This window comes from Poecilia reticulata, chromosome 2 (genome assembly GCF_904066995.2).
Source record: "Poecilia reticulata chromosome 2, P_reticulata-male-v2, whole genome shotgun sequence".
Lineage (NCBI taxonomy): Eukaryota > Metazoa > Chordata > Actinopteri > Cyprinodontiformes > Poeciliidae > Poecilia > Poecilia reticulata.
The window spans coordinates 143,209-164,772 of NC_088831.1; the positions used below are offsets into that span (position 1 = coordinate 143,209).

At 41.9% G+C, this 21,564-nt stretch overlaps 3 protein-coding genes across 17 annotated transcripts; 2 read left to right on the forward strand and 1 right to left on the reverse strand.

The window, feature by feature from the left end:
- The first annotated feature begins 135 nt into the window (after positions 1–135).
- ddx4 (DEAD (Asp-Glu-Ala-Asp) box polypeptide 4) lies at positions 136–6,212 on the forward strand. Of its 2 annotated transcripts, none has more exons than XM_081614184.1 (22): positions 136–271; positions 1,225–1,257; positions 1,364–1,412; positions 1,542–1,583; positions 1,659–1,709; positions 2,365–2,430; positions 2,663–2,707; positions 2,788–2,814; positions 2,890–2,943; positions 3,015–3,050; positions 3,122–3,157; positions 3,234–3,275; positions 3,355–3,497; positions 3,562–3,714; positions 3,825–3,979; positions 4,047–4,176; positions 4,242–4,408; positions 4,479–4,624; positions 5,251–5,350; positions 5,416–5,686; positions 5,764–5,865; positions 5,946–6,212. In XM_081614184.1, exons 2-22 carry the CDS (start codon positions 1,237–1,239, stop codon positions 6,021–6,023), a joined length of 1,914 nt encoding a protein of 637 aa, XP_081470310.1. In that variant the 5' UTR covers positions 136–271; positions 1,225–1,236; the 3' UTR covers positions 6,024–6,212. The 2 variants fall into 2 exon arrangements, with proteins under 2 accessions (XP_081470310.1, XP_008428196.1); XM_008429974.3 differs by having other exon boundaries at positions 137–271; positions 1,536–1,583.
- A 588-nt stretch (positions 6,213–6,800) lies between these two features.
- ccdc14 (coiled-coil domain containing 14) lies at positions 6,801–19,551 on the forward strand. 13 transcript variants are annotated; one of them, XM_008430083.2, is made up of 12 exons: positions 6,801–6,924; positions 9,484–9,527; positions 9,597–9,672; positions 9,867–9,939; positions 10,371–10,472; positions 10,794–10,898; positions 11,285–11,647; positions 14,757–14,924; positions 15,112–15,255; positions 15,543–15,645; positions 16,136–16,640; positions 19,411–19,551. In XM_008430083.2, the coding sequence occupies exons 1-11, from the start codon at positions 6,922–6,924 to the stop codon at positions 16,587–16,589; spliced, it is 1,635 nt and encodes a 544-aa protein (XP_008428305.1). In that variant the 5' UTR covers positions 6,801–6,921; the 3' UTR covers positions 16,590–16,640; positions 19,411–19,551. The 13 variants fall into 13 exon arrangements, with proteins under 13 accessions (XP_008428305.1, XP_008428314.1, XP_008428328.1 ...); XM_008430092.2 differs by having other exon boundaries at positions 9,659–9,719; XM_008430122.3 differs by having other exon boundaries at positions 6,853–6,924; positions 9,659–9,672; positions 10,371–10,468.
- LOC103477127 (ankyrin repeat domain-containing protein 10-like) lies at positions 16,751–21,500 on the reverse strand. 2 transcript variants are annotated; one of them, XM_008430042.3, is made up of 6 exons: positions 21,303–21,500; positions 19,546–19,698; positions 19,385–19,476; positions 18,858–19,069; positions 18,702–18,761; positions 16,751–18,591 (listed from the first exon to the last, which is right to left on the reverse strand). In XM_008430042.3, exons 1-6 carry the CDS (start codon positions 21,498–21,500, stop codon positions 18,287–18,289), a joined length of 1,020 nt encoding a protein of 339 aa, XP_008428264.2. In that variant the 3' UTR covers positions 16,751–18,286. The 2 variants fall into 2 exon arrangements, with proteins under 2 accessions (XP_008428264.2, XP_008428269.2); XM_008430047.3 differs by lacking the exon at positions 19,546–19,698.
- Positions 21,501–21,564: the final 64 nt, after the last annotated feature.

Sequence of the window (21,564 nt, forward strand, 5' to 3'; positions counted from 1 at the left end):
CTATCTTAGATGTAGAAAATCATAATATAATTTTCGTATTTGACTGTTTTTATTCAACTGATTTAAATAAGCTAACACGATAAATCAAACGGAATAATTACGTAAACGAAATTTGTTTAGTATTCTCAACATGCTCCAGTAAAGCGGGACAGAAACGGACCTGGCAACCATCCGTGTCATCTACCCTAGCTCGTGAGCTCTCCGTCACAAACGTGATTGGAAAGCAGAGGGAGACAGTCACAAGAATAGCTTTCTACCTGAGAAGCTAAAGGTAATGTTAGCTAGTTTATAGTTTTACTGCTTTTTATTCCCACTTCCAATGAGAAAAGATTAGTTATTAAAACAACGAAATAAAATAACGTTTGAGTCTTTTAGGTCAAAGTTAATTTTATGAAGAGCTCTGTTGAAAGTGCAATGTTATCACGCCGATAAAACTTGAAATGTTAATAGTTTTTATATTGTTAATTTTTATGGAAAATTACGTAAAATTTTATATGCTTAGCTAGAAACGGGCCATGCTTCAGCGAGTTTTCATGTCTGGGAACATGTGCAAGCTGTAACAAATATGGCGGCGGAGCACCGGCGCCAAGCTGCTTCCTTGACGTTTGTGGCAACATGGCGGTCGTGGCTTCGCATAAGGACGACACTGACATGTGCTGCAATTGTGTTAGTGACATAATTAGCGGGAGACCGCATTGTAGGCTTCATTTCTCAATTATCCATAACCAGCCCGTCGTTGGAACATTAGCTTGGTAGCAGTTATCACAGTGTTTGCCGGGTTTTCGAGGCATTGACGTCGAAGTTGGCGTTCAAATGATAACGGGCTATTGAACCAGGGTTCTTGACACCGTCTGGAAAACCATGGAATTCAATTTTATAACTTTTCAATTGTGCTTTCATATGAGTTATACCGAAGAGTATTAGAAAAACTTAATGAAAAAATATTTATTCCCTTGTGTTGGGCATTCCCGTAGTTTATTGTGCCTTTTTTTAAGGGGTGCAAGAGAAAGTTCTAGCTTTAGACATATTTCTATATTGTGGTTTGCCTTCCCACATCTACTATAAATAATTTAGAAGAATGATGGCCCTGCTTTCTAAAAGGGTTAAAGATTTTTAAACCATGATCCTGTTAAGTTACTGGTAAAAACTTAAGTTATTACTCTGAAGTAATTTTTATGGAGAGGGGAAAAAAAATTAATTTTTTTCCCTTTATTTTTAAAAAAGATTTCCATAAATATGGACGAGTGGGAAGAAGAGGTAAGCTACTTATCTCTTAATTGACCAATATATTTGCTGCTAACTGAACTTTAAAGCTGTGGTGTTTTCCAACTGTCAATGTGTGATTTAACTTTTTACTTTACAGGAAACTAAAGCAAGTACATTTACAGCAGCCAGCTATTCCTCTAATGATGGTATAGTTTCAAATATCTCCTGCTGGTTTTTCAGTAACTACATTCTACTGCAGCATATTTAAATGGAGGATATGTAGCTAAGTAAAAAAAAAACAACCTAATCTTTAAACTGTTTTTTCTAAGCGGCAGGAAGAGACTCATGGAAAAGTGACCATGGTGAATTTGGACGAGGTAAGGAAGTGCTGTAAGCAGTCTCTGATTTTTCAGTTTAAAGTCACAGAGACTGAGTTGGATGTTTTCCTTTAGGTCGAGGAGGCAAAGGGAGAGGCAGAGGAGGATTTTGGAACTCCAGCGCAGGTCCCCATTACTTCAGTTTAATGGTTTTCAACAGAAAATTTGGTACAGTGATCCATCCATTTTCAATACTGGTGAAATCCAGTGCAGGGGGAGACAAGGTGTTGCCTGTCTTTACAGTGCAGCATATTATTGTAAAAAAAATTCTTGTGTGGATACAAGTCTAAGAGTTTGAGGTCATATGGTGACCATTTTGAACTGTTTTCTCCAGAAAAGAGAATCACTAGATCAAGACTATGTAGGATTTCTATGGCACAACCAAACGCATTCATCCAATTTCCAATTTCAGTGCAAAAATTAGTTTTTCATGACAACCATCTTAAGAAATAAAAAATGTCAGTAAATATAATTTATACGGGCCTGCCTATGAATGATCTAATACCATTTATCACAATTGAATATTTTATTGAATTGTGATAAATATTGGCAAATTTAGTGCAAAAATAAAATTTCTTTTATGACTATGGTGGCCATTTTGATTTTGTTTTTTTCCTCAACCAACCAAGACATTGAAAAAAACTGCTCCAATCTAGGTTCTTGTATCTAAATGAAAGGTTTTGCTGCGTTTTTAAACGACCTGCTGCAGTATCAGGGATCAGTCTGCATAGAAGTAATTGTTGAACTCTAGTGTTCTAAGCCTTCAGGTTTGTTGTTGCAGATGGAGACAGCAGGGATTCTAACGAAGACGGGGAAAGACATGGTTTCAGTGGGAGAGTAGGTCGAGGTGAGACTTGAACCAGACTAGACCTTCATTTGTCCACTTTAAAAAAAATCTGTTTATGTTTAGCACCAGATCACAGCAGACCAGTTCCATTAATATTCAATCTAACTCCAGTACAGTCAAATAAAGATTCAGTTCCACAAGTATTTTAAGTGTATTGTTCTCCAGCTATCTACACGAAAAACCTTGGCTGACTTTGAGCTGCTATTTTTACTCTTACCTGTTCTATTATCAGGGCGTGGCCGAGGATTCAACAGGATGAACTCGGACGGTTTCTCTGGTAACGTTTGTAAATCTTTATTTTGGTTTGGTTTCCTGGGATTTGATCAGCCTCTAATACTTTTGGTCTCTGATTTGCAGAGGATGGTGATGGAGCTCATGAGAATGGTAGGAATAACTTGAAGGTTTTCCTTCTGCTGCTCCAAGAGTTCCTGATTGGCTGATTGTTGTTCTGATTGGCAGGGTTCAGAGGGCGAGGAAGAGGAGGTCGGGGAGGAAGAGGAGGATTCAGACAAGGTACCAGTGGATGCACAGCTTTCTGCAGACACGGGTGTTGCTGTTGACTAATCACTGCTTGTGTGTTAAAGATGCTGAGCAAGGAGGAAGAGGAGGATTCCGTGGAGGTTGGTCACCCAGACCTTCAGCTTGAGAGGACTTTTCTGTCAGCAAGAGCTCACTGTGTTTGTCGTTGCAGGTTACCGTGGAAAAGATGAAGAGGCCTTCAGTCCAGGTTTGAGGCTTTAGGATGAGAGAATGAACTGATGTGTGTGAGTGTGAATCTGTAATGGCTGTTCTATGTGCTGCAGGAGAAGACCAAGGTCCAGTCAAGGATGACCCTGATAGTGACAGTAAGTGATCGTCCGGGCTCTTGGATAAACACAGCATGTTCTGCTGCCTAGAACCCGGTGTTGCTGTTCTGACCCACAGAACCGAGAGTCACATACGTTCCTCCAACGCTCCCCGAAGACGAAGACTCCATCTTCTCCCACTATAAGAGTGGAATCAACTTTGACAAGTATGACGACATCTTGGTGGACATCAGCGGCACCAACCCCCCCAGGGCCATCATAGTGAGTCCCTCAGCTGTGTGTCTGATGGAGGACTGCAGCCACACTGACTCCGTCTGTCCCTCAGACCTTTGACGAGGCGGCCCTGTGTGAGTCCCTGAGGAAAAACATCAGTAAGTCTGGCTACGTGAAGCCGACCCCGGTGCAGAAGCATGGCATCCCCATCATCTCTGCAGGCAGAGACCTCATGGCCTGCGCCCAGACCGGCTCTGGGAAGACGGTGAGATCTTAAAGATAGGAATTCTGTTGGACGATAAAAATATTTTACTTTTGGATACGATCCAACCAGTGTGTAAAATCTTAAACTAAGCGTTCCTTCCTGTCCTCCAGGCTGCTTTCCTGCTGCCCATCCTGCAGCAGCTCATGACGGACGGCGTGGCGGCCAGTCGCTTCAGTGAGACACAGGAACCCGAAGCCGTCATAGTCGCTCCGACCAGAGAACTCATCAACCAGATCTACCTGGAGGCTAGGAAGTTTGCTCATGGGTAGGTGTGACGGTTAGAAACCAGCCAGCCAGGCAGGAGCTGAAGTCTCTTCCTCCTGGTGTTTCAGGACGTGTGTTCGTCCCGTTGTGGTCTATGGAGGAGTCAGCACTGGATACCAGATCAGGGAAATCCTGAAAGGCTGTAACGTGGTGTGTGGAACTCCTGGACGTTTGCTGGACATGATCGGGAGAGGAAAGGTGAGGACAGGAACACTTCTACTCCTCTGGGTAAGACAAAGAGGAACTCAGTGGGTGCGTTCCAGGTAGGACTGAGTAAGGTGCGGTACCTGGTGCTGGACGAGGCCGACCGGATGTTGGACATGGGCTTTGAGCCAGACATGCGGCGCCTGGTTGGCTCACCTGGGATGCCGTCTAAGGAGAATCGTCAGACTCTGATGTTTAGCGCCACCTACCCTGAAGACATCCAGAGGTCTGTTGAACACACAGGCTTCCAGCTTCACCTTCATGACCCCACCTCATTCATGGTTCTCCTTAAACAGGATGGCTGCCGACTTTCTAAAGCCGGATTATCTGTTCCTGGCTGTGGGCATTGTGGGCGGAGCCTGCAGCGATGTGGAACAGAAGTTTGTACAAGTCACCAAGTTTTCCAAGAGGGAGCAGCTGCTTGATATCCTCAAAACCACAGGTACACTGTTGGCTGTTAACTGTTTACGTCATATCTGTGCATGGCTTTTACTGTTTATGCAAATGAGACAAAACTTGGCCAGGTTGTCCATTTACATAAATTGGGAAAAAATATTGCATAAAATTTTTTTTTTCTCTCTCTCCAAATCTTTAAAATGCTTTTTTCAGCATGTTTAGCTGTGCCCCTGGTCCAAAACTTGAATCAAGTGTTTAAACCAACTGTTTATTAACTTTGAATAAAATGTAAAAATTGATCCCCTTTGACCCTGAAACTAAAAACTCTTCATGTTGTGGTTTTACAATAAAGGAACTAAATTTAGCTGCTAAACCTGGCAGTTAAAGGTGATGCAAAACCTGAAATTGTTTATAGTGAAGACTGAAGTTCATATTGGTATTTGTTTAAAAAAAAATACTAGTAATCCATGAATATTTTTCACTGGAGATATTTAAGAAAGTGAATGATTGAAGTTGCTACATAATTTTTGTGCCCATGGAACAAAACAAGTGGAGCACATAATGAAGGATTAAACACGATCACTTACCGTTTCAGCTGGTGGAGCAGATAACGTGCTGCTACACCAGTAGCAGCACGTTACTGAGGGTTGATGACTTTTGACCTCTGTGCAGGAACGGAGCGTACCATGGTGTTTGTGGAGACCAAGAGACAAGCAGACTTCATTGCTGTGTTCCTGTGCCAGGAGAAAGTTCCAACCACCAGCATCCATGGGTACCTCACTCCTCCATCTGCTCCTGTTGTTGTTGTTGCCCATGGTAACTGTGTGTGTCTGGCAGTGACCGAGAGCAGAGGGAACGGGAGCTGGCTCTGACAGATTTCCGCTCCGGGAAATGTCCTGTTCTGGTGGCCACCTCTGTAGCTGCCCGTGGTCTGGACATTCCAGATGTTCAGCATGTGGTGAACTTTGACCTCCCAAAGGACATCGACGAATACGTCCATCGTATTGGGAGAACTGGACGCTGTGGGAACGTTGGGAGAGCCGTGTCGTTCTTTGACCCAGAGGCTGATGGGGGGTTGGCCCGCTCTCTGGTCACAGTTCTGTCGAAGGTGAGACTCTGAGCTCTGATTTTCTCTCAGCTTGTGATAACAGCCTGATGACAACCTTTGTTTTTCTCTCCTGACAGGCGCAGCAGGAAGTGCCGCCTTGGTTAGAGGAGTCTGCCTTCAGCAGCCATGGCGCCGGCTTCAACCCAAAGAAAACATTCGGCTCCACGGATTCCAGAAAGGTAATCTACTTCCACTCTGACTCTGAGCCATGTCTGATTTTCTGCTCTTCTAAAATGTTTGCTGTGTTGTGTGTCTGCAGACGGGCTCCTTCCAGGAGAACAGCGGGCCGAGCCAGCCGGCTGCCCAGGCTGCAGCTGATGACGAGGAATGGGAGTGATGCTTCTCCAGACTTGATTTAGTTGTTTGGTTCAATTTGTTAAGTGTTAAATGAATCCTGGGGAATTTGAGCTTGTGAATGTTGAATGTAGAACCCCGGGCTTGCATGCAGCTTTTTTTTTACTTGGTGACATTGTGAAGTTTTGATTTCAATTTTTGATAAATTAAAACTGTCATTCTGCTGATCAAATTTTGTTTTTATTTCTTCTGAGCATTGACACTTCTGAAATTAACAATAAATGGTGAGCAGCCTGAGTTTTTCCTTATACTGCTGAAAGTCAAAACACATGAGGTAAGTTATAGGTAAAAGCTCAGCTTTCCAGTTGCAATATAACTTCTGACGGTCAGTTTTCCCATCAATCGATCTAAACTTAAAAGCAACAGTTCAAAGCAACAGGAGATGAAAACTGATGTGATTAGCAGAACTCCAGGTGATGCAGGTGGGCAGTAAGAGTGGAACTCATCATGGTCAGCAGCACAGAATGTAAACTCCCTGAAGAATGCATGTTTAAATGAACTCGAGTTAGATTTGTTTCACAATTATTCAAACAAAAGTCTTAGACCTTTTAATCATAAAAATAATTTTAAACGAAACGTGTTTTAAGAGTTTTATTTTTTTTAATTGAAAAAAATTTTTGTTTGAAACTTTTTGCATATCAATTTTTTTTGTAGACAGCCTAAGTTTCTGGTTGAGTAGATTTTTTTTGAAGCTCGTGTTTTTTGGTTGAACTCAACTTTATTTACTTGCGAATCTCACATGAACATTCTAGGCGGGGCTTAAGGACGAGGAATGTAAGACGTGTTCCGATTGGTTAGCGCTGACTAAAGCGGATGACTCCTTGAGATCTAGGAACTCTGTCCCGAACTGCAGGGCTTCGGTGAAGGGACACAGAATGTGAATGGTAAGTTATCTTCACAAAATTACACCGTTTAGCAGCTACTAAAGTGTCCACCCTGTTTCAAAGAAGAAATCTTGTACAACTAATGACGACAGTTACATATTTTGTCTGCCGCGATCCCTGGTAGCATATTGTGCTAGCTAATGTTAGCACTGGGTAAAGTTTATAAACTAGACTTGTGTAATATTCGCCTGTCTTTATGTTGAATTCGTTAACCAGCGCACCTCTGTCGAGTGGCATTAAGCGTGGAAAATAGCAAATGATCCGGAGGAAATAAGTGTTAAAAACTTTTGCGTAATCCTCCGTGTGTGTGCCGCGCGTGTGTGTATTAACTAGCATTGAAGCTAAAGTGGGAAAACGGCGGATCGTTGCACCAATGTCCACGTTAATCTGCACCACACGTCAAGTGACTGCAGATTATTTATCTCAGATCTCAGGGAGTTGGAGTCATCCGCTTTAGTCAGCGCTAACCAATCGGAACACGTCTTACATTGCTCGTTCTTAAGCCCCGCCCAGAATGTTCATGTGAGATTCGCAAGCAAATAAAGTTGAGTTCCATCAAAAAACGTTGAGTTCAACCAAAAAACAGGAGCTTAAAAAAAACTTAAGACTCAACCAAAAAATTCTGATATGCAAAAATAAAAGTTTCAAACAAAAAGGTGTAATTTCAGTTAAAACAAAACTCTTTAAAAACATATTTTTGTTTCGTAAAAAAATGTGTTTATGATTAAAAAGTTGAGATTTTTTTTTTGTTTGAATTTTTTTTGATTGAATACTACTTTTTTGTTTGACATGATTTTTTTTATTGAATAATTGTGAAACAAATCTAGCTCCATAGAACTCCAATATAATTATTTTAAAGGAAAAACATTATTTGAAATAAGCATTTTATTGCAAAACTACTAAATGGGGAAAAAAAAGGACTTAGGCCATTTATTCCTTTTTCTGGGTTCCTAATGTGTAGAACTTTCCAGGGTTGGATAACTTTGGAATGTTTCCAGACTATATTCCATCATCTAATGTCCCATTGCTCTGTATTTGTCAATCATTAGTCTAGCCACTCATGCAATAATTCCATCTAATCTTTGGTTAGTCCATTATCCTTCCAGATGTGTCAATTATATAAGACTTTATTAATACCAAAAGGTGACTGAATTCAACTCATAAAAGTTTGTTTAAAGAGTCAATACTGATTGATTTCCTGCAGCAGTCTGTATTTTTTTTACAGACTGCTGTATTTTTGAAGATGCATTCTTCAGATGCTTCTTCAGCGATCTGAAGAAGCATCTGACTGAAGAGCTGTTAAAACAGTCTTATGAAGAGGATGCTGAGGGTTCGCTAATCTTTATATTCTGAAAACTCCACAGCGGTCCCCAAAACTGTGGATGTGCCACTGAGGTATTTGTACATTCCATATCTAACCCTGACCTGAATTAAGAAATTAGTTTTTCTTTTATTTACAATTGAAGTTTTGAAACTACTACAGAGTATTAGGGCCATTGTAGACAGAAATGAATTTGGCAAATTTCCACCAAAAAGCTATAATTTTGAGAATAATCTAATTTTTTGGGGGGGGACCAGGAACATTTCTGAGTTTCTAAAGTAAAAAAATGTTCGAGTTTTCAAGTTTCTGTTGGCTCTAGTGGCCTTTATTTGAAAGTAGTTCGACAGGAAAGAGGGCAATGAGAGAGGGGGAAGACATGCGGCAAATGTCACCAGGCCGGGAATTGAACCTGCGACCACGGCCACGAGGACCAAGGCCTCAATACGTGGGTTGTGCTTTGCCCCTGCGCCTCCACAGCACTCCAGACATTTCCAAGGTTTTTTGATAGAAAACATTTCTGCTCTTTTTTGGTGGACATTTTCTGTTTTTCTATTTATAATGGGCCTATATGCCGTTCTATTAAACAGTTGCTTGGTCTCCAGATTATTTCAGCGTCATCGTGTTTGCATTGTATCTCCTAAACGGACCCACCCTGTCGACCTGGGATAAATAATACAAAAATCCCTTCACGCTCTTTATTATAAAAGAGCACTGCATGTTTACGGGAGGCCGCTGGGTGTGGGCGGAGTCATTTACAATGATGCGTTCGCTGCACCTAAAAAGCATTCGTTATAAGTGCGGCATTCTATGTATTATATACAGACTTTTTTCGACTTGAATGTCGTATTGGTTTTTAAAATTAGAGTTGAAGAACCTCCGACGTTCCGAGTCTGATTTTCTACTTCAATTCGTTTTAATGACTTGGAATTCTAGATTTCCGAGTAGAGAGTCAATGCAGCATAACGCCATTGGTTAGTTAGATATCATGCTTCCAGCGGAAGTGATTACTTTGAAAGTTGTCTTTTCCCTCTGGTTAGCTTAGAGACATGTCCACGTCTAGGTCCAGCTGCTACCTTTAGACTGACTGTGGGGAAACCATGAGTGGAAAAGCGCGAGACAAAGTATGACTTCCGGATTGCTGAAGGGGTTTAATCACTATATTAGCTATTAGTCTAAAACATGGGATAAAGACGGACTTACGTCTGACCTAGCTGTGTTTTTCTCATTATAACCGCCAGGTGGTGACATCGGGAAGACTAACAGGAAAAGTTAAAGTGAGCCGGTGAGTTTGAACGTTCAGAATAGATTTTAAAGGAATATTTTTTATGGTGTCTTTGTTTTGGGTGATCAGAGAGCCTCCAGATAGAGGACGTCCACCCCAACCTCAGCCCAACTACTCTCTCTACTCCACAGACTCAGAGGACCAGGTGAGAATCATCCAGGGATTTTAGTCCCTAGGCCCATAACAATGACAGTAAGACCAGTAAATACTCAGCACTGCCCAGATTTCATTCTTAGACTCTATAAAACCCATTCTCTGCACACCATGAAGCCCTGACCAGGATGAAAATCATTATTTGGAATAGCCTCTTGATTGGTTAAATGTTCATTCTGCCCTCAGGTCACCACACTGCATAGGGGCCTGGACAAATGTGCTGCCTTGCTCAGTGGCATTCTTATGGCAGACGAAGCAGGTCAGATTGCTTTCCTTCATACTTGGACTCAAAACTGTGACATTTATCATAGGTTTGTGTCTGTTTGAGTTGAAGAACTGCGTGGCCTCATATTTGTGGTGTTTCCTGACATGTACCAACATGGACTGAAAGGCCGCTCAGACAGGAAGAAGCCATCTTTTTTTTTTGGCTCACTTCTTTGCAGAATTGTGTTAATTTAGACTCACAGAGCTGCTTTTTTCACCATTCTCCTGCATCTGAAGCCATGTTTATGTAGAATGATGATGCTTTCTTTAAAGGTTAACAGAAGAAGACAAAGATTTTAACATCAGCCCCTTTTTTGGCAGTCAGTTTTCTAACGTGTTTCAGTGAAATCCTTTCACAGCTTTCAATTGAATTATCCTCCTGCAGAATAATCTAAAAAAAAAAAATTGATGTGTTGTATGTTTAAGCATCAGCAGGTCTTCAGAGAACCCCAAAGAAAGTAACGAGCAAACCAAGATCCTCCAGTTTCCAAGGAAAAAAGCCTGGAAAGAAATTCCCAGCGAAGGCAGGTACTTGGTGTGTTTGGAATTCAGTTCCTGATTTTAACCCAGTTTGGATGTAATGGTGCCCTCCAACATAACGCATGCTTGGTTCTTTTATATTAAGATCTTAGGTGATAAACCAACAGAGTAGAAACAGAAATTCCAAGATTTTGTTGCGTAGGAAAAAGCTGAAAAGTGTGGCATGCATCTGTATTTAGACCCACTGAATCAGAACCCCGGAGAAGCAGCTTTTATTAAAGCTGCAAGTCTCTACCATCTTCTGCATGTTGGAATAGGTTATTTTCCCTGTACTTAGTTGTGTTGTGAGTATGTGTGTGTGTGTGGAAGGTACTCCAGCTCTTTTAAGAATTGTAAAGGGTGGCGCAATCAAATCAAGAGGATCCACCTCCCAGGGGAAGGCGAGTGAAAAGAAACCGGCCATAAAATCAGCTGGTGAGTGGTTCAGTTTATTCCAGTAGTTCAATGCAAAAAATGAAACTCCATATAATTTGTAGATTTACACAGAGGGATTTATTTCAAACACTCTGATTTAAGAAAATAATAAAAATTTTTATGGCAGGACCAGGTTTCTGAATCGTCCATTTTTTCCCTGATCAAATAAAGTTGATGTAAATATTGTTTTATGGTTTTTGGCAAAATACATAAAACAAAAGGTATTTTATAAAGTTGAGATAAATATCGGATTTACACTCTCATTTTGTTTTCATATAAATTCCTAAAATAAAATTAATAAACAAAATTATTATTATTTATTAAGTTACACCTGCATACCTCTGTTTCCTAAGACCGCCATGTTTGTTTTGCCTCTCCACCCTCAGATGCTCAGAGTTCAGAACGGTGCCAACCAGCAGCCGCCCATAGCTTCACCCCTCCGGCTCCACACTCCGGAGTGAAGCTTCATCCTCCTCAGAAACCAACCCTGCCTGTTCAGTCTCTGTCTGCGGGTTGTCAGACGTCTGCGCACCAGTCTGCCTCCGTACCTCCTTCACAGCGGTCCGGCGCAGTGCTGAGGGATCAGAACCATTCCTGCTCTGCATCTGCAGCATGTGATGGGAAGGACGAGTGTGTTCCTATGGGAGATGCTGATGGTGCAGCCGGCTGCATCCTGACGGAGGGCTGCTGCAGGGAGGAGATGCTCCACTCTCTGCTGGAAGAAGTCCGGGCTCTGATCGCTGGACAAGGTGCTCAAATGAAATTCTCTGTCTGTCTGTCTGTCTGTCTGTCTGTCTGTCTGTCTGTCTGTCCGTCCGTCCGTCCGTCCGTCCGTCCGTCCGTCCGTCCGTCCGTCCGTCCGTCCGTCCGTCCGTCCGTCCGTCCGTCCGTCCGTCCGTCGAGAGAGAGAGAGAAGGCGGGTCTGGTACCGCGTACCCCTAAAAGATTTAGCGGGGTACGCAGTACCTGCAAGAGAGAGGAGCGGCTGTATGCTGTAAAAAAAATCAATTGGTGCATGTGCACCGACTAATCAGACGTCACTGATTAGTTTTTCAAGAACAATCTAAAACACGACTTAATCAGTTAATAAATGTTTTTTTCCCATTTCATATTGTTTCTGAACTGTTCTTTGCTAGAGCAGAGGTGCAATATGTCGATTGTGGAAGGTTTTGAGTCGATCTCGGCATTAGGTGACAAATGTTCAGGGGAACGCTTAATGATAATCGGAAAATAAATATCAAGCCTGAAAACTTAATATCGTAACGGACTGAATGTTATGTTTTTAATGTAATCTCTACTCGGCTCGAGGAGTGCAGGAGGTTGTCGTAGCCATGGGTGTGCTTAAATGACAGAGAGAGAAAGGGAGAGAGAGAGTAAAAAGGTGCGAGTAGTGTTTTGATCCTCTGTTCGGGTTATTTTACCTTTGTCTTGGCGCATCACAGCCGCTGTAGTTTCTGATAAACAATAAACTTGGACTAATTATCTCGTTAGTCTGTGAGTATACATCATTTACAACAAGCATCAAACGCGGTAAATATGTTTCATTAAGAATTTAACAAACAAATGGCTTCTACCGCGATAATTATGTGAAATTAAATTGTCTAATTTAAAAAAATAGTTTTATTGCTCTGGCATCTTGCTTTGAGCTCAGAGTCTGAGAGGCTTTTCCTTTATCAAACTATTTTTTTTTGCTTCTTTAGTGGAAATATTGATGTTGATGAGATTTTCTCCAAAATAACCTTTTTCAACCTTTATAGCTCCACTGATGAAAATAAGGCTCTAACATTCACAAATGACAATGAAATAAAATCCAGTCCAACATCTGGTTTGAGGTGATTCCTCTGGAACCTGTTGGAGGAAAAACATCCCAACTTCAGAAGATGAGCTTTAACCTAACAGAGCTCTGTGGTTCCTCCTATCAGTATGAGAGTCAGGGTGAGGAGGCGCCATGTTAGGAAGAGAAGTGGAAGCTGCAGGATCTTCAGAACAAACAGGTCATGATGCTGGGTCCTCTGTCTATACACAGGATCAATATAATCAGTTTAAAAGATAAAATAAATGGTTATATGCCAGACATGGAAAACTGGGATGCACTCCATGCCATGATGTTCAGAATTTAGGTCTCATGGCATCTCAAGGTGTCAACATAACAACCAGTGGGCTGAAGGAAATACAGCTTTACTTTCTAGTGATTCAAGAGCTAGTACCCCCAATAATTTTTAAAACTACTTTCACCTCTGTGCGTGCATGCGTGCACGTACACTCCTGATCAAAATCTTAAGACCAGTTAAAAAACTGCAAGAATTAGCATTTTGCACTATTGGATCTTAAGAAGGTTCTAAGTAGAGCTTCACAATGTTAAAAGAAGAAATCGGCGTAAGACACAAAAACCTTTGAGCGGGGAATTAATTGAAAACTGCATTTACACTCAGACATGATTTTTTTCAGCTGATCAAAAGTTTAAGACCATTGCTCAAAAAACCCAAAAACCCCCCAAAACAGAAATCATAGTGTCAAAAAAAAGGACTCGGTAATGAGTAGCTCCACCATTCTTGTAGATGACTTCAAACAATCGTTTAGGCTTGATGCCAGTGTTTCCAGGAGGCAAGTGGGGACGTTGCTCCAAGTGTTGAAGATGGCTTCACAAAGGGCATCCACTGTCTGGAACTGATGTCCATTTTTGTAAACTTCCCTTGCCATCCATCCCCAAATGTTCTCAATTGGGTTTAGATCCAGGGAACATGCAGGATGGTCCAAAAGAGTGATGTTATTCTCTTGGAAGAACTCTTTTGTCAGACGGGCATTGTAAACTGCAGCATTGTCCTGTTGAAAAACCCAATCATTACCACACAGGCCCTCAGTCATGAGGGATGCCCGCTGCAACATCTCCACATAGCCAGCTGCTGTTTGACGCCCTGCACAACCTGAAGCTCCATTGTTCCATTGAAGGAAAACGCACCCCAAATCATGATGGCGCCCCCACCACTGTGCCGTGTAGAAAACATCTCAGGTGGGATCTCCTTGTCATGCCAGTAACGTTGGAAGCCATCAGGACCATCAAGGTTACATTTTTTCTCATCAGAGAAGACAACTTTCTTCCACCTTTCAATGTCCCATGCTTGGTGCACCCTTGAAAAGTCCAAACAGGCAATTTTGTGGCGTTGAAGAAGACGTGGCCTTTGAAGACGTTTTTTGTTTCTGAAGCCCTTCTCTCTCTCCAGATGCCGCCTGATGGTTATTGGGCTGCAGTCAGCACCTGTAATGGCCTTCATTTGGGTAGAGGATCGTTCTGTGTCTTGACGGACAGCCAATTGGATTCTGCGGCTCAGAACTGGTGAATTTTTTTTGGGTCTACTACTTGACGTTTTTTGTTCCATAACCCTCAGGATCATTTAAAAAATGCAAAATGACTGTCTTACTGCGTCCAACCTCAGCAGCGATGGCACGTTGTGAGAGGCCTTGCTTATGCAGCTCAACAATCCTACCACGTTCAAAGTCAGTGAGCTTTTTTGCTTTTGCCATCAGGAGGTCTTGACATGGAATCCAGATTTTTGCACAGCTTTTGGCTTTTAAAGACAATGGTCTTAAACTTTTGATCAGCTGAAAAAAATCATGTTTGAGTGTAAATGCAGTTTTCAGAAAATTCCCTGCTCAAAAGTTCTTGTCTCTTGCACTGATTTTTTCCTTTAACATTGTGAAGCTCTACTTTGAACCTTCTTAAGATCCAATGGTGCAAAATGCAAATTCTTGCAATTTTTTGTCTGGTCTTAAGATTTTGATCAGGAGTGTATATATGTATGTATGCAAATATATGTATATATATGTTTGGCAGTTTACAGCAGACCGTCTGTGTTTCAGACAATCAGAACCCTGAGCTCTGCAGGTATGCCATCATTTCCCTTCATGCTCTACTCACCCATGGCTTCAGACACACATCTACCCTGAAATGTGTGTGTTTCCGTGTGAAGAATTGGCATAAGAAGGTGGAGGAACCTCAGAAATGCGAGATACTAATTTCTTCAGAAGGTCAAGTTTTGGCAATTGTCGTTTGCTGAACAGCAGCAGATGTTTTTGAAAGATTAAATTATTGGGAGTTGAATTGCATATTTTCTCAACCTCTGTGTCTGATGTTAGCGTTTGACGATTTGAATCATGACACCATTTGACCCAACCTAAAGGAAGTTGTCACCGCAGCATCCTGTTCTCGCCACAGAACCAAGCCTCGAACAGGAAGTCATCTCTGCCCAGTCCAGCCTTCAGCAACTCCAGGACGACCTCACGGAGCTACGGGAAGCTCTTCAGGACACACGGAGCCGGCTGAGGGACACCGAGGCAGAGAAGGCCCTCATAAAGACAGGTTTAGACTGACTGAGATTATATCCATAGCAACTCACTGCAGTGGTAGGAGAATGTGAAGAGTGTTGAACGGCAGTGAGACAGTGGTGAGGTGTGAAATAAGAGTGAGAGCTGGGAAAAAAAAACTTTTCTACTGTTAAATATGAAATATGGAACAATTTTTTACTGCACTGCAAAATAAGTATTTAGTTTAAATCTGGTGGTTTAAAATGTTTTTACTACATCCTGAAGTGGTACGGAGAGAATAAGTTGGCTTCTTTTGGTCAAGCAACATGTGTCTGTTTGCAGAGTTGGAGGCGGCTAGAAACCTGCTGCTGGAGAGCGAGCGAGAGAAGATTGAGCTAGAATCAGTCGCTCAGCTAAGACTGAAGGAAATCAAACTTCTTAGAAGGTAAGTCTGGGTGGAGTTCTTAAAGAGTCCACCAGGGGGAGTTTTGCTTTACCAAATATATTTCAATCAGTAATGATATTTCCTTTAAAATCTAATGTTTCTCTAAGTTACACATTTAAAAATGCCGTTGTAAGCATTTTTAAAGCAATTGATTAAAGGCTGCTGGATAACAGATCAGAGCAGGGCTAAGAAAAAAATTTATTTCTACAATATATGTATATATTAGGAGTTCAATCTCATAAATTCAAATAATTTTAAATAAATCAGAAATCAATCTAAAAGTCAAATTCCATACTTGATGAAATAAAGTTTATATACTGATGAAACTGTCCAGATTTTCAGAACTTGACACTTCGGTCAAAATTAAATGATTATATTGAAGTTGCATATAATAGAACTGACTTGCTGTGTCCTCAAGAGTAGAGATAAGAAAGATGTTTGGAATTGGAGAGCTGCTGCTGCCAACATCTGATCTTCCTGTCTGTTTCAGGCTCCTTCAGAGTCACTGTTCATCAAAACCTATGGATGTCCAGAACTCATTGTCCCTCACAAAGCAGTATTTTGGCCAACAAAATCAAGTAGTGGCATCCACTGACCGCATCAAGGAATACCTGACCTCCCTTAACCAGGGGGAGCCCCCATACACCGAGAGTCTGCATGTTGCTGCAGAACGAGAAGAAACCTCAAAAGTCAGCGGAACAAATCAAAGAGAGCAATGTGTTAAGACATTACCTCGTCACCAGGATCATCATCATCACCCCAGCCTATCCGTCTCTGAGGATGTCCCGCCGTGTGAGGTGGAGTCTGTGTGGTCCAACTGGAGCATAAAATCAGAGTCGACCTTTAACACCAGAGATGAGGCGGCATTCAGAGATGGCCTGGCAGCTCTGGACGCTAGCATAGCCAATCTGCAGAAAACCATTCAACTGGATCTGAGGAAGTGACCAGACGGCCTCCACGTCTCTACAGCTTGGTGTTTGACCTTTTTAATATATGTAAGGATTCAAATAAAGTATCTTTCTTCCTTTTTATTCTTAAACCAATCTCTGATCTCAGCTTTACATCAAGGAAAGAGCAGATTTATTAACCACCAAAACTCACGATATGTTATGTGTAAAACTGGTTTTATTAGGAAAGATCAGGACAAAATAGAAAACTAGCTCTGAAGAGCAATGTTGCTGGTGTAAGGCAGTTGTGACAACACACCTGACATGGCTTGTCCTTTTAGCACAAGGTTCCCCTTCTGTAAAACATAAATAAGTTTGGATTAAGTCCCTGGAGACAGAATCACAACGCGGTACAAAATGTTCCCTTTGGTACATCGAGGACTTCAGTTTAGTTTCAGTGCAGCAGATCCTCATGGTGATGGACAGAGGGGGGTCATCTGGTCACCCCTCATAGTGCAAAGTAGCAACGGTGTAAACGTGAATACACCACATGAGGTGGCAGGTAGGAACCGTCAGTTTTACAGGAGCTACCGCAACCAACCTGGCAACTTGCAAGTTGCTCATGTCGACGTTCCATGCTTTCCAAGAGCTTCCAGCTCTTTAGATTATTTTCCAAGCACCTTAAATGTATATATAAAAAAAACTAAATACAGAACCAAAGAAAGGTGGAGATAAAGGGACAAATCACAAAGAAAAGAAGGGTAGGAACAAAAAAAAGTAACGAGAGATGTAAGGGCGATAGAACAGAAGGACATCAGGAGGCAACTGAAGGAATGAAGGCACAAATTATGGACAAGTACAGAGAGAAAAAATTATTAATGTATAAAGTAAGATACAGGGAAGAAAAAAGAATGTTTAGACAGTATGATGGAGAATAATGTCTGGAAAAAGAAATATTTTTTACATGCTCATTTTCCTTCTCCATACTTGGAGATCTGAAAAATACTGAGATCCCAATTCTATAGTTTTCCAGGCCTAAGAAGAACATCTACTTGAATGAAGTAGACGCTCTTCAAATCAAGCAAAATTGCCATCAAATCTTTGTGCTGCTTTTATTTTAAAGATACTGATGAAAGTTTAAATGGTCAAAAGTTCAACCGGTCCCCCTCCACATTACCCAAATAAACATTTGTGGAGGAAAAGTTTAGCAGCACAAAGTAGCACAGTTTGATTTCAAATTAGTTTGATATCATAAATATGGGAGGGGCTGGTTGACCTTGTCTGACCTCTGGAAACGTAAAAATGATTGCAGCAAAACGAAAAATTTAGCTGCACAAATGTTTGATATCAATTTAGTTTGTTTTGAAGGTTCAACTTGATTCAGAATGTCTCAGATCATGTCTGGGTCACGTTGTGTCCGTTCTGTACAAAGTGGCTTTAAACATGAAAATCAAGTTTGTTCTGGTACCATTCTCCTGACTGGACCAGTAGCATGGGCCATTCTTTGGAGTGTTTCACGTCTCTCCACAGACTTATTTGCCAAATTGTCCGTTAAAAGCAGACCAAGCTGAATCTTAGGACCATTCTTAAGTCTGAAACATTGGGGAAAACAAACAAGAACAATTAAGACGTCAGGACAGTGAAGAAGTTTCATTTCCTGACTCATGAGTTTGACCTCCTGAACTCTATTCAGCACCAAAGTTCCTGAGGTCTTGGTGCTGTGACTCAGCCTAACGGCGTCTCGCCAGCTTCATTTATGAGCCGTGGCAGAGGTGGACGGCGCTGGCCAGAGGCTGCCTGCAGCCGCTGTCACTCAGGTCTTCGGCCGTGTCTCCAAAGCCGTGGTAGTGTCCGTAGAGCAGCGAGTCCCCGCAGTCGGCTCCTGTCAGGCGCCAATGTTCCGGCCGGTTAGAGCCAGAGCTGCCGGGACTGCCGATCAGGTGCAGCGAGCCGCACATTTCAGCTGGACTGGGCAGAGAGTGGCGGCGTTCGTCTAGTTGGGTGTTCTCAGAGGGAGGGGTGAGCTGATGTACGCCGAGGAACGCTTTGGTGTTTGCATCTGTGTGTGGAGAAAATATAGCAAAAGCAAATCTGTAAAAGTTTAGGTGTAATGTTTGAAAATAAATCTCCCATCGTTGGCTGCTGGATCTAAACTGATTCTATTCTCACCTGAGCTCAGCTCCATGCTCATGGTCTCCACCTCATCACCAATGCTACTCTGCACCAACACTGCAACAGTTCCAACACACACTTCTGTACTGCATGGTTCTTATATTCATGGTTGTTTTTTTTCAATTAGCTCCAATAATTGGTCACATTTCTTACCCTCTGCTCTCCGGGCCTTCTTCATGTGATGGTTCTCCTTTTGAGTCAGCTGCCTCTTCCTGCAGTGCTGTCCCTGCCCACAGGGGGCGCAATCTCGGAGCACACGAAGCTGGACCAGATGTGTCTGGGCATTGGAGATGATGCAAAAGCAGTCATGAAATCCGTGAGCTTGGGCAAGGTCAGCTGCCGTCTGTCCACTGGCATTCCTTAAGCTGAACAGGAAGAAAAACTCAGGAATTAACGGTAGAATTCCAACATTTTCCGGCCTCAGTTTCCAAGACTTTTTAGTTCTTTACCTTTCTTTTAAAATGATAATCATCTCGAGTCTCCAGAGCATAAGCATTTCCATGAAACCCCATCTGTTACTCCTACCGCACACCTCACCACTGTTTTCCTGCCCTTGTTGCTTACATATAAACATTTACAAACATGCCCTGGTCTTCAGTTTACATTATGCTGGTCTTCAGATCTGGAACCACCCCCGTTAACCCAACATCTTCCAGAAACTGTTGACACCGATTACTCACTGTGGTTCTGCTCCGGCTATCAACAGGACCTGAACACACTCCAAGCTTCCGGAGCGAGCCGCCTTGTGAATGGGAGCCTCACCGACACAGTCCTGAGAACAGAGGATGTGGATCAAACACCTCCTGGTCACAGGACAGCCGAACGGGTTCCACAGACGCACCTGTCTGTTAATGTCGGCGCCGGCCTGAGTGAGCCACACCACACAGTGAGGGTGCCCTCCAAACGCGGCAGTGTGAGTTGGCGTCTGGTTGAAGCGGCTTGTCACCGTGTTCACCTCACACCCCATCTGCACCAGGTGCACCACGCACTCCAGCTGATCGAACACAACATCAGACAGTGACATGTAGGAATCCTAAAAAGCTGCATTCGGGACGGCACCTCCTGGTTTAAGGTTTAGTCTTAACATGGGACGCCTGGAGGTTCAGCTGTTGTTGTGTTCAACCTCTTTATCTTGTCAAAGCAACATTTACAGTGTAAATACACAGCAATCCAGAGGTTTGACATTTCTCAGGTCAATATTCCAGACACCACCTTCCAATGTTTTTGTTTTTGTATTTTCCATTTAAAATAAACTAAAATACGAATGCTCACTAGCGATTTATGTGCTCCTACGGTGGGAAGAGACCTGAAACAAGAAGGAAAGATTGTAGGTAAAATACAAGGAAGTTAGGAAGAAATAAAGGACACAAGGAAGGAAAAAAATGAGGGAAGTTAGAGAGAAAAGAATACAAGGAGGTTTTATCCAGATGCACACACAGCGTTTACTCTGACAATGACTGCTGCAAAGACCTTCATCATTACATTGAGCTAAAATAAGCTTTTATTCCAGAGTCCCTGAGAGGGTCACGACTATGAAGCTGCTATGAAACTTTAGGCCAAGCAATTCTCTTTATGGTGAACGGCTGTCCTAACGTTTAAACAAGGCATTAAAACCCAAGAACATTCTTGGCTCTGATCCTGCATAGGATAAATTCAGTTCAGTGTATCCTGTTTTCAAAACATGCCCGTTTTGAAAATGTCTTTTCAACTTAAACTTCATTTTTAAAATTTGTTTCTGTACTTTATTAATCATTTAAAAATGTTAGTGTGAACAAGTTTAGTTATGAATTCTATTGAATCACTACATCATATACTGTGTGTTATGAGTAAATATAGAAATGTACCTTGATAAATTGATTAGAAAATAATATACAATTTATGTTTGCACTAATTTTTGGTGCATATAATTAAGTAGGGAGAGGAAGGCCACAATGCAGGAAAGACAGAAAGAAGAAATACATTTAGAAAACTGAATAGGGAATAAGTCTGGAGATAGTTAAAATTGAGAAAGCATTAAAAACAAGTTTTTATTATGTTATCTTGTAAAAATAAACAAAATTAAAATCCTTGTCACTTAGGGAATTTGTTACAAACCCCAGTTTTTCCGAGTTTTATTTTTTACTTTAAATCCTTGCATTTCACAGTTTTTGTATTATTGCTTGTTTTCGACCATGTTCATAGCTTTATACATTCTGTTGTTGAGAGCAGGTATGGCAATTTCTTAAAATAAAAGTGCTTTTTGATCAGATTCTTATTTATCCAGAAGTATTTGTAAATAAAAACAACAAATCCGCATTTCATGCTTTCGGCTTCGCGCCAAAGCAGTGATTGGCTCAGCGGGAACCAATGAGAGCGCAGCGCCGGTTAGGCTTTTGTTTTTTTTCTTTCACATAACTTTATTGAGAAGTAACCAACAGAGCAGTCGCTCAATAAGACAAACACGTTTGAGTCTACGGCTTTTGTTGCTGTTCCAGCCGAGGTTAAACTCACAGTTAAAGACGTTGTGGCTGAATTTAAACTGAATATTTCTAATAATAAAATATTTGTATTTTCTCTACTGTAGAAAAATGACTTTGAATCGGCAAATCAAAACGATACCTGTCCATAGTGAGCAGCCCAGTGAATGGGAGTCCATCCATAGCAGGAGTCCTCAGCGGTCAGATGAGCCTGGTTTGACAGCTGCTCCAACAATGACATCAAAGCCATAAGATCTCCATCCCGGCACGCGCGGTGGATGGGAAACTGCTTAAAAAAGCCCTCATCACGAGACAACTCGGCTCCCACTCCAACCGACATAAGATAATTGTTCACGCCGCGTGGATTACAGCGTTTCTCTGGGTCACTTCTGGTCTCAGCGGAG

Bases quoted from the DNA above. Each gene is read 5' to 3' on its own strand.
- ddx4 (XM_008429974.3), top strand. From the start codon at position 1,237: ATGGACGAGTGGGAAGAAGAG. The intron at 1,584-1,658 runs GTAAGGAAGTGC...GTTTTCCTTTAG, and splicing joins CCATGGTGAATTTGGACGAG to GTCGAGGAGGCAAAGGGAGA. The intron at 3,980-4,046 runs GTAGGTGTGACG...CTGGTGTTTCAG, and splicing joins GCTAGGAAGTTTGCTCATGG to GACGTGTGTTCGTCCCGTTG.
- ccdc14 (XM_008430065.3), top strand. From the start codon at position 9,343: ATGAGTGGAAAAGCGCGAGACAAA. The intron at 9,940-10,370 runs GTCAGATTGCTT...TGTATGTTTAAG, and splicing joins TCTTATGGCAGACGAAGCAG to CATCAGCAGGTCTTCAGAGA. The intron at 14,925-15,111 runs GTCAAGTTTTGG...TTCTCGCCACAG, and splicing joins GATACTAATTTCTTCAGAAG to AACCAAGCCTCGAACAGGAA.
- LOC103477127 (XM_008430042.3), bottom strand. From the start codon at position 21,500: ATGTCGGTTGGAGTGGGAGCCGAGTTGTCTCGTGATGAGGGCTTTTTT. The intron at 19,477-19,545 runs GTGCGTCTGTGG...CTCTGTTCTCAG, and splicing joins GCGCCGACATTAACAGACAG to GACTGTGTCGGTGAGGCTCC. The intron at 18,592-18,701 runs GTGAGAATAGAA...CTCCACACACAG, and splicing joins GAGCATGGAGCTGAGCTCAG to ATGCAAACACCAAAGCGTTC.